General features: G+C 40.6%; 1 protein-coding gene across 9 annotated transcripts in view; it reads left to right on the top strand.

The window, feature by feature from the left end:
• CAST (calpastatin) overlaps positions 1–15462 on the top strand; it is a 116762-nt gene that overhangs the window by 43703 nt on the left and 57597 nt on the right. For 6 of the 9 annotated variants that reach the window (XM_074995307.1, XM_074995310.1, XM_074995304.1 and 3 more), the window contains exon 3: positions 3537–3608. In XM_074995307.1, the coding sequence (XP_074851408.1) occupies positions 3537–3608 (72 nt within the window). The remainder of the gene's footprint in view (positions 1–3536; positions 3609–15462) is intronic. The other 3 variants (XM_074995308.1, XM_074995303.1, XM_074995306.1) reach the window with 1 other exon arrangement.

Below are 15462 nucleotides of genomic sequence, written 5' to 3'. Positions count from 1 at the left end.
GGGATGAAATGGGGAAGATTCATGATAATATCATTGTTTTGCTAAAGTCGTTAGTAGGACCAGATGTGATCCCTCCTACAATGCATATAATATTATCAATGTGCCTACTTTTATAAATGTATTTGGTGTGGACTACGTATCTACCCTACTTCTAAATGTGTGATCTGCACGTTCTTCCGTATTGAAAATTTCAGATACAGATTGAAATATTGTGATTTGAGTGAGAGGAAATAGTCAGAAGTTGCATTGCTTCAGAAATTCAATTAGAAGCTACGGTTGTGTTAACTTGGGGGAAACTGTGTCTATTTAAAATAACTAACTTTCTCAGTGGGGTTTTTTTAATCAAAAGTACAAAAATGTAAGTACAATTTGGCTACATGCCTAGCAATAACTTTCCATTCTGATAAGACAAGGCAACTTATCTAGAAGTTGAATGGGTAGACTCTCTTCCTAGAGATTCAGATTCCATCTTTTCCCAGAGTTAGGTAGGGGTAAGAAAGAGGGATGTTATGTACAGTAAACCCTCAAGAAGCACAGTTTTGATTTGCACTTAACTCACATTAACACAAGTTAAGTGCAAATCAAAGTGCCCCTCCCTCCCCCTCCAGCCCTTGGCTCCCCCAGCTGGGAGAAGCCGGGGGCTGTGTGGCTGCCCGCCCCCCACTTCCCCCAGCTGGTGGAAGCTGGCAGCTGGAGCTGGTGACCACGCCAGTTCTCCCAGCCAGGGGAAGTGGGCAGCTGGAATGGTGGCGGAGCTCTCCAACCCTCCCCAGATTTATGCAAAATTTGATTTACGTAACCTCTGTGTAAATCGAGGGATTACTGTATGTGTAAAATGCACTCTCGCACACAGAGGAAAAACTCAGTTGCTACTAGAAGTCTGCTATCATGCAATACATGGGAACTTGTCCTTTAAGGCATATAAAAGGGGGACTTTTCATGGTTTCTTTTGGATAGAAACCTAGTAGGCTGTATGTTCTTCACCTTGCCATGGGTAACATTACCCATATTTGCCAGTATTTTCTGTTACACAATTGAGTTATCATTTTCTCATTATTCTAAATCTAACCTGGAACTATTTGAAGAGAATGTGGTCAATTTCCTGTTGAACATTCACGTAAGAAAATATACTGCTGTGCCACACTTAATAGTATAGCATGTATCTCTCTTGAGAATAGAATATGGCCCTTTACACTGGTTCACGAACTGGAGTTCTGCTGCAGAAAGGCTGCTTTAGTGTTTGTAATTTCAAATTTTGTTTGCGTGGGACAAATTCTCTCTATTCAGTCCTATAGAGGAGTAAAGGGACTTCGAAGTTGCCCCGGCACTTTGAAGTACCAGCGAGTGAGCCATGGCTAGATGTGTGCTGGCACTTTGAAGTTTAAAACTTCAAAGTTGCCACAGGGGGCAGTTTGCTTAATGAAGTGCTGCGTATGCACCGCAGCACTTCATTAGTCAACTCCCTAATTATCATCCTTCCTTTGAAGGAAGGTGGTAGTGTCGACAAGCCCATTGTGTTTTGGAGCTAACATCAGAGGGGAAAAAACATGATGTAGCACTAATTTTTGTAAATGAGATCTTTTGTTTCTCTTTGAGGCTACTAATCTGTCAGAGTCTCTTGTGTCTGGATAGTCTGAATATTGGTGTTTCTTCATTATGTATAGTAAGTTGTTGGCCAGGCCTCTGAACTGGAAGTTTCAAGCTTTAGTATGTTTAGGGGATCATCCAAAGTAATCTCTAAACTCTTCGGGCTTCACTTACCTGAAAGAGACCTTCTGCCTCTCAGTGCTGTTTCCCATTCTGACTCTCCATGTGCAGAAGGTGGGGGCCCACAAGGGACCTTAAAATAATTTGCCTCTATAGGCATCTGCTTAAAAATCTTCTGAACATCAGAGATTCCTTGGTCTTGTGGGGTTAGCTGCCACCACTCAAGTGAGAGAACCCCTTTTCTTGAACCCAAGAAGAAAGGCCTTGGGATCTTCTTCCAGAAGAGCACAATAACTCTCTTTTACCACAAAAAAGCTTAAAAAACAGGAGGAAAACAAATGGCAGTCTTTCATAGCTGACTTCTCAGTCTTAGGCATGTGCACGCAGACCTCCTATTACCTTCCAGGATACAAGAATCAAATCCTTGCCTTAGAAAAGGTGATTTTATTAACAGAATGAAAATATATACTTGATAAAAATTTACTTGATTTGCCAGATGTTTTAAAGCAACTGAGAAAAGAACAATTTAAAAGCACAAAGAAATTCATTCCATCTCTGGGATACCGTGTATGAGGGAGGAGGGGAAAGGCACCTGGACTTAGCAGAGAGATCTTTAACGCAACAACAAAACAAAGAAAATAACCTGATCGCCTCTAAGTAGGCATTCCCTAGCTGCTCACAGATCAGTGCTTTAAGGTCCAGTCCACGTCCATTCCCAGTGTTCTTTGTAGGCGTGGTAGTCCTGCCTGGTTCAGTTGATCTTCTTCCTCCAGTTCTAGGCTTAAAATTCACAGAAAAAACAAGTAGGTTTCTTTCCTTTCAGGTCTCAATACCTTCCTCCACTGGCTGTCCTACCCAACACCTCTTAGCTACCTGAGTTTAACCCCTTGGGTGCTGAATGCTGGGATGTTCAGAAAAGGCCAGATACTTCTATCCATCACAGTCTCTACATAGCTTTTCTCTGCCTACTGTTTCTGAACATCCATGTCAGTGCATTTAGATACCAACATAACTCCTTTGGTATCATGGCATGAAACTGGAAATTAATTACGAGCTGTCTTTTTGTTCTGTCTGCACACACATTTTTTTTATTTGAAATTTTCAACTTTCTGTATTTCCATGTGTGTGCACCTCTTTGCCTCATTTTTCTCTCTCCTCTTGTTGCACCACATTGTTCACATGCAGCAAGTGTTTGCCTATCTTGTTGACATCCACAGTATATTTCCATGGAGGCTTTTGTAAGTTTTCTGTTTTTAAGATAATTTCTCCAGTATAATTTCTGTGCAATAATGTAAATATGATATGAAGGAGCCAGGACATACTGCTTGCTGATGCATGTTTTAATTTTGTTCACGCTTGAAATATATGTATGTGTGTTGGTTTTAGTTTTAAAAAATCAAGCAGACTTCATTTTACAAAAGTTATTCTTGAAGTATCTTGAGATATGAAGATTATATTTGTTTTCACTGTTAACCAAAATGAACAACTCGATTATAAGAAATAGCATAGATTTATATATGATTTATAGATGTATGTGAAATAATTCAGACTACAATAACTGTTCTACTCACAAGAAAACAATCTCAAATGATTCTTTGGTGATCCAAATTCCTGCATTATAGCTCCAAAAACTGTGGCTTCAGATGACTTATAAAGCAGACACTGAATATAGTGAACTTGTTAGTATCCTGCATAAAATGAGCCAAGAAACAGAACAGTCAATCTCTCTTTTTTTTTTTTTAAATGCAGTATTTTGTTCAGCTTTATCAATAATTTATTTATAACACATTGGGTTTTTTTTTCTCTGTTTCTTGTGTGCTGTTTCACAGAAGAAGCCTACAAGCACTAGTGCCAGTCAGCCTCCTAAAACACAGACAGATGGAGCTGCTTCTACCAGTAAGGTAACCTGCATTTTTCAGAGATGATAAACTTACTGTAGGGATGAACGTCAGTGAGAGCTATAATAAACCTCAATGTGAACTTTGCAAACATCTCTTTTTGGTTTAGTTTTAAAAATACCTATTTGAAATTTCGACATCTGTGGAATTAAGAGGTTTATCCAAATGTTTGCTAATGTGTTCTCTGTGGTTTAGGCTCAAATCCTCAAGGGCATTTAGGTGCCTAATTCAGAATGATTTCAGTGTGAAATAAGTGCTTAAATACCTTCAGGCTTTTTGAGAATCTTGATCTTGGCATGCTACAAGTATATGTTATCCGAAGCAGAAATGTAGTCGTATTTTCAGAAACAAACTTTGGCATAAACGATCTGCCTCTTTTGTCTACTGAAATGCATTGATTTTTCCTTGAATAGATAAATCTGCTTTGGAAATTTATAGTCCCGTACAGTTTTCTTAACTTCAGACAAAAATCAATGCAAACATTTAAGGCCTTGGTCCAAAGCCCATTGATGTCAAAGAGGGTTCTTCAGCGCACTGATTTATTTTTAATTTTTTAAAATAGATTAAGACTACAATAAATAAAAGTGTCTTAAAGGTATGAATTTACATGTGATTTTACTGCTTTCCACAATAATTCCCTCCAAACTCAATCAAATTGCTTTGCAAAGTTGGTGGAAAAAATCAAACATCTTTAATCCTCTTTCTTGCTTTTTTCCTTCATCAGCTGTCAGAGTGTGAGTGTCTGACCAGTGCATTGCCAGCCTAGTCAGAAGCTTCACTTTTTGTTACCTCTTTTTTTTCTTCTAAAGCTGGCTTTACTGTGGGCCTTAATTGTGTTAAAATTATATGCATGCTGATTTTTCCCTAATAACCCTTGTACATGTATAATTATTCTGTTAAGCAAAGTCTGTTTTGCTTTGCTTTTTTTTTTTTTTTTTTGGACTAGTACAATCATTTTCTTTAGTGAGTTGTCTGGTACCTCCTCTTGCTCTCCCACCTCTTCATGTATTCTTTTCAAATGTTTTTGTAGCACTTGTCCCAGTGGCTTCTAGCAGGGTGACTGTTCTATTGTCTATTCCTGCAGCTTTCCCATTTTTTAACTACTGCACTGCTCTTTCTATTTCTTCTGGTGGTTGTTCAGTGCTGATACCTATTCTGCCTTGCAACTGCACTGTTTATCTAGCATGCTTAGAATGCTTGCATCTGAACGGACTGCAGCAAGGGTGGGCAGGATATGGCCCATGAGCTGGAACCAGCCACCAAACCTTTCATCCAACTTGTGGCCTGTCCTAAGGCTATGGAGTGTGGAGAGCGTCCGGTGCTGTCCCCACTTCCAGCAAAATCTCTGTTTCCATTGGCCAGTTTAACATGCCGCCCCAGCCGCCGAGGAAAATCTCTCAGCTCCTATTGTCCGGTTTCACATGCTGCTCCCACACGCAGCAAAGTCTTTCCGCTCCCATTGGCCGGAACGTGCTTGTCACACCCCTGCTCCCTTACAGACCGTACACCAGCTCCTACATCACTCACCCAGGCCAGAATCCTCTCCTAAATCCATACTCCCTCCTGGACGCTGGAACCCAATATCCCACCCCAAGTCACATCCCCCTCCTTCAACCAAAATCACTCTGAGACCCCACACCACCTCCTGCATCCCAGCCTCCCACCCTCAGATCCTTTCAGCATCCAACCTCCAGACTGTTCACCCACCCATAGAAAAGTGCGGACTTTGGCCACTTACCAAAATCTTGGAGTGCCCCCTGCATCAAAAATTATCTCCCACCCCTGAAATACAGGGTTCAGCACTTGGTCAAAATGCTTCTTCAATACTTTCAGCGTATATTCAGCATTTGTTGTGTGTTCACGGGTAACCTTTCTTACTGCATCTGATTGCTAACCTGATTATTTTGTATTACTGTGGTTACCAGTTTAATTATTGTAAGTTAACCACAAGTGGTTACTGTATGTGCAATAAAAGAAAAACACTGTAATAGTCCAAACATGCACACCTTTTAAAATTGGACTGACTAATCAAATAAATAATGGTAGGAGAGTGGTGCCTATTTTATGTTACTGCAACACAGTGTTCAGGTATATTCCTGTGCTAAATAAGCTATTCTGTATTTTATAGAAGTGCCTTTTGAACCCCCTTAAGCATGGGTTGAGAAAAATGTTAGCTAGTGGTGGGGAAAGTACTTCTGGATGAATAGTATAAGGCCTAAACTACCAGTTTCTTCATAAATTTAAACTGTCTTATACAAAAATCAGCTTTTTAACACTGCAGTATATTCTCATTGTGCTTAGAAACATACAGACTCTTGTTTGGGAAGAAAATCTCATTGCTTCCAATTTTTGCAGTTGTTGTTATCATCATAATCTTAGATATTCTGTTTTACTAAGCCCAAGTTCCTAAATACATGTGAGTAGATGAGACCCTTCTACCCCTCATCGTTGTGGAGAATAGATTGAAAATACAATGGGAGTGTATGCCAAAAACTAAACAAACGGAAAACAAATATCACCATCCCTGCCCCTGCAAAAAATATTTTTAAAAGCTAGTTATGGGGGCCTGACTTGCGATTTTCGAGCAGCTAGTGTTAGCAGCATTTGTAACCTTTTGAATAAGCAAAGCCAATGCCAGTGGTGTTTTCTTGAGTCCAAAGGCAGCTTCAGTGTTGCAGCTGCTAACTTGCTGAGCATCTGCCCATGAAACTGTCCAGAGTCTTTTCACTGTTACTTAAAGTTTTCTGTTAACTGTTGCTGTGGTCCCCTGAACTAATATAATTTGGCAGGCTTCTTGTTTTTGAGCAGCAGACTGGAAATTTTGTGAAAGGTTCAAATAAATTAAAAAAGAATGTTTCTCAAAAATGATGAACACTGTGTCCCTTGATTTGGTTTTAGTATTAAATTCAGTTGTTGCACTTGGCTATCTTATTTTGAAGTTGTTGTATTCAGTACATTTTTGTACAGGCAAAAGTTGTCAGGAGAGAAGAAATAACTAGATGGAGTATTAACTTGGTCTTCTTGCCTCTGAATAATTGCATGAAGTGGATTGGAATTGTAGTGTAAATACATTAGTTAGCTGTTACTGCTAAGTTTATCAGCAACAAAACAACACTGCTGATGTTTAAATTATTATCTTTAGATTTCAGACATAATGCACAAATGATGTGGATGGGGGCAATTAGCACTTGTCAGAACTGTTGATTCAGTCTGTCCATAGACTGCAGAAAACATCATGGCTTCAGATCTTATTCTGAAGGCCTTTTTTGCAAGCATAAGGGCTAGAAATGTTTAAAATAAATACAAATAAAGAATGTTTATATTGTGGAGCACACTCCTGAGGCAAGAGATGAAATTCTTCAGCAAGTAATGTGACTATAGACTACAGGGACCTGGTCTCTGGTAAACAGTGAAAATGGCAAAAATCATGTCGATTTTATGCTCCCTCTGTTCATACATTTCAAGGCCATAAGGGACCACTGTGGTCCATATAGTTTTACCTCCTGTATCATCCAAGGACCAGAACTCTCCATGAATAATTCCTGTTCAAATTAGACAATATCTTTTTAAAAAAAAAAAAAAAAAAAATCCCAGCCTTGACTTAAAAATTGCCAGTGATGGAGATTCCACCATGATCCTTGGTAGATTAAACTATTGAAACAGTTAAAATTTTCACCTTATTTCCATTCTAAATGTGTGTAGCTTCAGCTTCCTAATATAACTGTCCCTGCTAGATAGAAAGCACATTATCACACATTTGTTCTTCATGTACTTTCACCAAGCAACTGCTTTACCTTCTCTTTGGTAAGCTAAATAGATTTTGCATCCTGAGCATATCATTGTAAGGCATGTTTTCCCAGTCCTTTACTCGTTCTTGTGGCTCTTCGAATCTGCTCCAGGGTACCAACCTTCTTTGTTAGACTTAGGACACCGGAACTGGACACAGCATTCTAGCAGCAGAGTAAAGGTGTTTAGGACGGAGAGAGGGAACACTGCCAAATACTAATGCTGTGTGAATAGTAGAGTGGTGGAAATTGTGTTCCTGCATGGAACAGCTGTCTCTACATAAAATCGTAAGTTGTTGCTGCAAATACTAGAGATGATCACCTTCTCATGTGGAAGAAGGGGGCACATGACTGCTGAGAGCAAAACAACAGGCTCTCATGCTTCTCTTGTGTAGTATTTAAATAACAATAATGTATTGCTATTTAATTGTTCAGTATGGGAATTCTGTATGAAGTGGCAAAAAACAACACTGTCTTTGGCTTATCCTTTTGGGTGTTTTGCCCCAATATGCCTCACACTACTCCCTTAGGTTTGAAGGCACATTGCTGCATCTTTTCCACTTTTCAGGGCGCTCTGGGTTAAATTAACAAAAGAAACTGTTTTCAAATTCAGCAGCCCTCTTTCCTTGCACTGGATCTATTCACATAAAGTATTCAAAATGGAAATTCTTAAATTCCCTTTAAGTCAGGCCTAAACTCCAGGCCCTAACTCAGTTTTCTATTAGAATGTTCAAAACAAAAAAGCAGTCCAGTTGCACTTTAAAGACTAACAGAATAATGTGTTAGTCTTTAAAGTGCTACTGGACTGCTGTTTTGTTTTGATAGGAGTGTTACTACTAGAACATTCTCACTACTAATAGCCTCTGTAGGTTGACACTCTTATCTTCCTGCTGCTAGAACAGGAGAATGAACTTCTCTATATGCAACTGGTTCTAGTTATTAAACCACATCCCATGAATACCGTATAGTCCTAATGATATGGCATTGGCCAACTCCAGCAGGCCTCTGGCCTGTGAAGGTATGTCTGAATTGCAGTTAACCCACAGCTGGCCCATGCCACTAAGTTTAGGCTCATGGAGCTTGGGCTAAGGGGCTGTCTAACTGTCTTTTGGATGTCTGGGCCCTGTGAGGTGGGTGGGTCTCTGAGGGTGGGCTGCAGCCCAAGCCAGCAGATCTGCTCTACAATTAAATAGTCTCTTAGCTTGAGCCCATGGACCTGACTCATGGATTTAGGGTTGGAAGAGACCGCAGGAGGTTGTCTAAGCTAACCTCCTGCTCAGAGCAGGACCAGCCCCCAACTAAAACATCCCAGCAAGGGCTGTCTCAAGCCTGGCCCTAAAAACCTCTAAGAATGGAGATTCTACCACTTTCCTAGATAACTCATTCCATTGGTTCCCCACCCTCCTAGCAACTTACCGTAGTTTTTCCTATTATTCAATTTAGGACTCCACCACTGTAATCTGAGAGTAAGAGCTAATTGCAGTATAGACGTTTCTAAACAGGAAGGCCAGCCAGTTACACGTTTGAAATTAAAAAGTAGCATATTGTTGTTTTCCTTGTATCCTAATAATCTTTTCAAACTCCCAAAATGGTGTACAGCAGATGGATTGATTATACTTAACATTTATAGTGACAACCACTCATAGCCCAGGGATCTTACACTGACCACAGGCTTGTCTCCACTGCCTCCCTACTTCGAAGGGAGAATGGAAAGTACGGTGTCGGGAGGTTATTAATGAAGTGCTGCGGAGGGGTAAAGGGACTTTGAAGTTGCCCAGGCACTTTGAAGTATCGGTGGGTTAGCTATGGTTACACCCAAGCCGGCACTTTGAAGTTGCCGCGGAGGAGAATTAGCTTAATGAAGTGCCTCATATGCAGCACAGCACTTCATTAATAATCACCTGACACCCTACTTACCATTCTCCCTTCGAAATAGGGAGGTAGTGTAGACACAGCCTACGTGTAGTTTTTAATCAAGTAGTATTCGGAAAACTGCTGTGAGGCTGAGGGACATGAGTTCAGATTTGGAATTTTGCATACAGGTGCATGACTTGTTTCAGAACTACTGTATAGTCATTAAACAAATCCATTCTCTCCGATTTGCTGGTGACGGGTAGTCCATATGCCCAGAGTACACTTGGCCTTAACCATTTTCTCACTGTTTCATCTCCCATACAGCCCCCTAGTTCTCTCTCTTCCCACTTTCACTCCTAGCTGATTAAGACAGTGTAGTCCTCCCCTGCCTCTGATTTAACCATCTTGGATCTCTCAATTGGAATAATTTAAAGCTCTCAACAATAAAAATTGTTAGTCTTTAAGATGATAAAGGGCTGCTTGTTTTTTTTGTGACGCTACAGACTAATACCGCTACCCCGAGACTAACTACAATAGCAGTAATTGCTATTTATTAAGTGTATATGGTGAATTAGACTGCATTGGATTCCTCCACTAAGCCCTGTTGCTGAGAAACCATTGTAGTAGATGGGGACAGGTGCTGTGCAGAGATGCAGAGATTGTTTTAAGAAGGGAAAATTGAGCATTTTGAATTTGTATAAATACAGAGAGCTCAAATCATTCCTGATGCAGCTTGATTGATTGATTTCAGTAGTTAGCTAGAAATCAGGATTGAGTTTTACCTGTTGTCGTTGTGTATGATAAACCAGTGATAACACAAATATATGTATTTCTACAGGAAGCCTTTTCTTTTTGCACTATGCATTAGTTACGTTAGCTGTGGGAAGTCTTTACAGAGAGAGTGGTTGTTTATACACTGAAAAATCCACACCCAACAACAACCTAATAGAGAGGTGGAGCAACTGAGTCTGCTGGGAGAAGGATCCTCCTCTGTGGTGTTAGAATTGGCTGTGTCATTCTCAAGTGAAAAAGGGGGTTGGCCAGGATTTCATTAAAACTGAAACCAAGGACGTGAGCGTATAGCTGCTGAAACAAAAACAATTCTGTCAAACTGGACTGTCATAAGGCTTTTGTGCTACAATTAACTGGAAGTCGGAATATAAATTGACTGTACAAAGTGAGTACTAGTTCTGACTTGTTTTTCTTTCTTATCTCAGCTTTAGGCTAATTACATAAGAGAGTTTCTTTTTTTCCTTCTAGCAGTGCGTGGAGGGAGCTGCTGAACTCAACAATTTAAGAGATATTCCTTTCATTTGGGTTGGGGGAGCATTCCCAAACTGGCTGATTACACTGTGACTTGTTTCTAAAACTGTCTTCCGTGTCCACATTGCTTACAGCTAGCAAGGGGACAGTTTTTTTTGTTTTTTCCAGAATAGGAAGGCTGTTTGTATTCTGTGTATGGTAAATAGTCTCAGAGGGGTAGCAGTGTTAGTGTGTAGCTTCACAAAACAACAAGCAGGCTCATTATCTAATAAATAAATTTGTCAGTCTTTAAGGTGGTACAGGACTGCTTGTATTCTGTGTGTGTTTCTGAGTATTTGTTTTGGGTAGTGATGTTCGTCTGCATTCTACCAAAACAAGCAAGCACTTTATGGACTAACAAAATGATCTATTAGGTGATGAGCTTTCGTGCGGCAGACCCACTTCTTCAGATCTGCAGATTAAGTACCACCTTAAAGAATGAAAAAATTTATTTATTAGATAATGAGCCTGCTTGTTTGATTTGTTTTGGGGACAAAGTTACAGAATAGGCGGTTTATAAAACATAAGCTAAATTCTAAAAGAGGTAGAGAAGGGCAAGGATTGTCGTCAACATCAGAATTGCTCTATGTTCAGTTTCTTTCTTCCTAGTAACCATAAGCATAGTTGGGGTTCTGTATTCAGGAGACTGTATTCAACTCACCCTGTGGTGGGGGAAGGGGAAGGTGTATTATGTGCCTGCCTGAGGCTTGCAGCTGGGAGGGGCAGCGCTCTCCTTCCAAACTATGCCCCTTTTAAACTGCCTTTTTGTTATAAGCCCATATTTTTGACGCATGAATGCAAAGTTTAATATACTGTCAAATGTACCGAATACTGCACAGTCAGGGTCTGGTGGTCTGTACAGAAGAATTTTGAAGGCTGTTTACATATTGATTCATAATAACACACATTTTCAGAATAAGTTCTTGCTTGATACATCCAGAAGAAACAGAAACACAGTCATTACATTGTTTGTTATTATTTCCATAGTAATACAAATGAGATTTATTGTGTAGATTTTAGAGTAGGTTATGCTGAATATTTCTTAAGAGTTATTCATTTTATTGTATATTTATTGTAAATAAAACCACTGATTTAATACCAAAAATTCCTTTGCTTGGTTTGAAACCCAAAATAAAAAGCAATAATGAGAAAACAGGCTCCTGCTCTGTATGAGGCTTTTTTACAGTGGCTGTGTTATATCCACCTCTCCGTTGTCTACTTTGAAGGAGTGAAAACAAGTTTACCTAGCACAGAGGTGCTTGAGGGTGAACTTAATCAGCTTCGTTCTATGGCATTATTAAGAACTTTATTTTCCATCACATTGTGGGCATAGAGAGGAAATGCCTTTATTATAAAAATTACTGGCTTCTCAGCCTGTCTTCTGGATAAAATGAAATGTAGCTTTCTCAACAGAAATAGTCTGTTGTCTATCCATAACACAGATATTTGGCATATTAAATAAGTAATTGCCTAAGAAGCCAAGGTGAAATTAAGTCCTCTGCAAAGGACTAGCTGAAGGCCTGTTGCACTTCTTCTTTGTGGCTGAAGTGCATGTGCTGGCTATCTGGATCAAGCTGAATTTCGCCATTGATCATATTGGCCTGTGCTGAAGCTTTGCATACTGAAAGGATACTGTCAATTCGAAATCTAGCTAAGGTTGCACATTTAAAAAAAAAAAAATAGCTACAGGTAACACACCTACCCCTTCCTCTCCATGCCAGTTTTTATGGCCTTACAATCACATTTTCTTCTTGCTATGTTAAAGACCCACAGAAATAACACAGGAAGGTGGGTAACATGCCCTGTAGGCGAAGGTTTTTATGGCCTCTGCTTTGTTTCCCCTCCCCAAGATGGCCACTGGATGTTGGTCACCCTGTGCTGTTTAGAAAGAGGGTGGGGGAAAAGGAGAAGAGGCAGGGAAATAGGAAAGGCAGAGAAGATGGGTCACATGACCCTAATTTGTCCATTAACTAGAGAGCTCTCGGAGGGAGGACACCTGGCCATCAGGGCTCTCTGTGTACGGACCACCAGCACAAGGTGATGCTAGCACAACAGCTGGAGGCTGTCTGAGCAGAGAAGCCAGTGGGTGCTAGGGCGACTGCAGATTGTTAGACCTTCTAGGCCAGCCACAGTCCTAGCGACTGCTAGTGAAAGAGTCAGTTTGTTTAGGTTGAGAGCAGCAGCTCTCAACAGTCTTACCCTTGTGGACCTGCATCACCTCGTCCTCCATCCATTCACCTCACGCAGGGCATTGTGTTCCAGAATAGAAGAAGGAAGGCTGCCACTTACTGGGTCCCTCTGCAGTACCGTCCCATTGCTCCTTCTTCCTTTTCCTCATCTGCAAGGCATTTACCTACCCTTCCCTGGACAGGGGGTCTCAGTAGGGCTGTTTTGAACCCCCACTTCTATTTTGGTTTCTAGCCTCATGCCAGATCTCATTAAGACACCTGGATTTTATGTTTGTGTTCTAAGTGTAGTGTTTTAAATAAACCAGTTATTCCCAGCTGTCTTCGTTTGTGACGTGGTTAGTGCACAGTGATGCTGAAGGGAGCACGTGTAGGACCTATGCCCAAAGCAGGATTCAGTCCTGGGCCAACAGCTCTGCTCCTGCCTGGGCATCCTCACCCCCATCCTGGGATTGTGCATGAGTTCACCAGTCCACCCCCACAGAGTTAATTGTAGCACTGGGGCTTACCTGATCGTATGTGGGGAATAGCAAAATGGCTTTGAACAAATAAATAGAAAGGAGAAATATATTTGTTTGATCAGTATCGGGTGTTACTTATAAATATTCCAACTAAATTGTGCTCAGGCAGAAGAGAGTTTTCTTTCTTCCTAAAGTAGGTAGTTCCTCTGTTTTTCAGGTATATGCAAATTTGGGGTGGATCTAAGGTGGTATCGGTTGTCCTGTCGACAGCTGATACAAAACACTACATTTGAGTCACAGTCAGTTGTGAATAAGCACCATTCTCCAAGTTAGATATGACTTGCAGTTGGAAATGATTGGCCATCAGAGTGTATGTTCTTGCTGCGAGAGCTCCCCATAACTAGAACTTCATTGTTCAGAAGCTACAGTAGAACTGGAAAGAGCAGATGAAATGACCAGTTTTACTTGGCAAATGTCTCGGAAGAGATTTTTCAATTTTTGAAAAACTGAAATCAGGAAAAGTCCTAGATCGAGGGAGTGGGACGCAGAAAGCAAAAATGTATGCAATAAGATGATGCCACAAAATTAGCAATTTCTTCCAGGAAGCCTTTGTTTCTGTGAAGACAAAAAAAGTTGTGGATTGTGGAGGAAACAGATTTTCCGTAGCCTACTGACTTCACCTTTGTCAAAAAAAGAGTTGTCCCCCCACCCGCAGTAAAGTAGTGTTGAATCTGACCCTGTCCATGCTTTCCTTTCTGCACTCAGGAACTATTCCTGCATTGTGTGAAAGTGGCCACAAGGGGCCTCTGACAGTAGTGTTTTTGCAGAACAGCTATTGCTGAGAGGAGCAAATGTTCAATGTGAAGGTACAGAGCCTTTGTACAGATAACCTTGTACCTCTGGAAGGTCTGTGAAGTTGTGAGTTTGAGGTAACTCTGTGCTTCTCCTGTAGGGGGTACTGCATATGTTGCCCTGCCCTGCCCTACAAAACGCTGAAATTTCAAATCCCCCTGTGGGTAGACAGTTGTATGGGGCATGATAGAGCCCTCCAAAATATAGAGATCTTAAATGTCACTCTTTTATCAGATTTCAAAGGTGTTGTAGTGTAGTAGGTAGTGTGCTCTGGAGAAATGACTATGTGTGTCAGTCAGGAGATCCTGAGCTGTAACTTGAGCAAGTCACTCTTGGCTCTATCTCAGTTTCCCCATGTTTAAATGGGGATAGTAACAGAACACAAAGTGTTGAGAATTAATGTAATTAATATTGATAGTGTGTTGAGCCATTGGTAGTACTATGTAAAGGCTGTGTAGAAGTGAGTCGATTCTTTTTTAAAATATTTTCTATATCTGAGTATGAATTAGAAAAAAAGTGTTTGAGTGCATATATAATGTTTGTGTATGCATTAAATACTTTTGCAAAATTTAAATAAAACATTAAATGTCAGACTTAATTTTGAAATAGTCTTAAGTGTCTTTAAATTGATAAAGCCAACAAAGCAACAGACCTTTTGTGTGTTGCTGGGTTTTGTACATATTTTGTAGAAGTTCTTAGTGCTGACCACTGCTGAGGCAAGTTACTGAACTAGATAAACCATTGGTCTGATCAGATGTGGTAATTCCTGTGTTTTAGGATCTCATTTGCAAGGTTTTAGAGCATGACTCCAAATAAGCACTTTTAAAAATAATGAACGAAGTTAGGATTGTGCTAATAATACCATGTCTAATCATAGTTGCTGAAGTAGCAGCAAAAGTCATTTCCCTTTATTGCTGTATTTTGTTTGCTATTTTTCTCTTCAAATTCTGGGAAGGTAGTCAGGGCTTCTGCAGCCTTGTTGATTGTCTTTTGTCTGTGCTACCAGATTTTTCTTCTCACGTAGAACATGTGCTGTTACCTCAGTGGTAACATTCTCCTGCCCCACTGCAAAAAATCCAGTCTCTAAATTGAAGTATCTGTGGTCCTTGTGAACATCGACTGACAGTTCCGAGTTTTGCCAGATTTGCTAGGTTTATAACAGAAATTACTTCTCTGACGGCCTGAATCAGGGGTCTCCAAACTCATGGCCTGGGAGCCATCTGCAGCCTGAGCAGTCCTACAGTCCACCCGGTTCCCAGATGCTGGCAAGTAAGACGCTCTGGGTGGGTGTCTGTACCCTTCCCCAGTTCCAGCCCCTGCTCTTCCCTCTATCACGCTCCTTCCCTCAGCCACCCTCCCTTGAGATTGGGAGATAGTGGTGGAGTGCAGCAGATTGCTTTGCAACTCTGCTTCTGTG

This window comes from Carettochelys insculpta, chromosome 5 (assembly GCF_033958435.1).
Source record: "Carettochelys insculpta isolate YL-2023 chromosome 5, ASM3395843v1, whole genome shotgun sequence".
Taxonomy (NCBI): domain Eukaryota; kingdom Metazoa; phylum Chordata; order Testudines; family Carettochelyidae; genus Carettochelys; species Carettochelys insculpta.
This window is presented reverse-complemented; position numbering and strand designations above follow the sequence as displayed.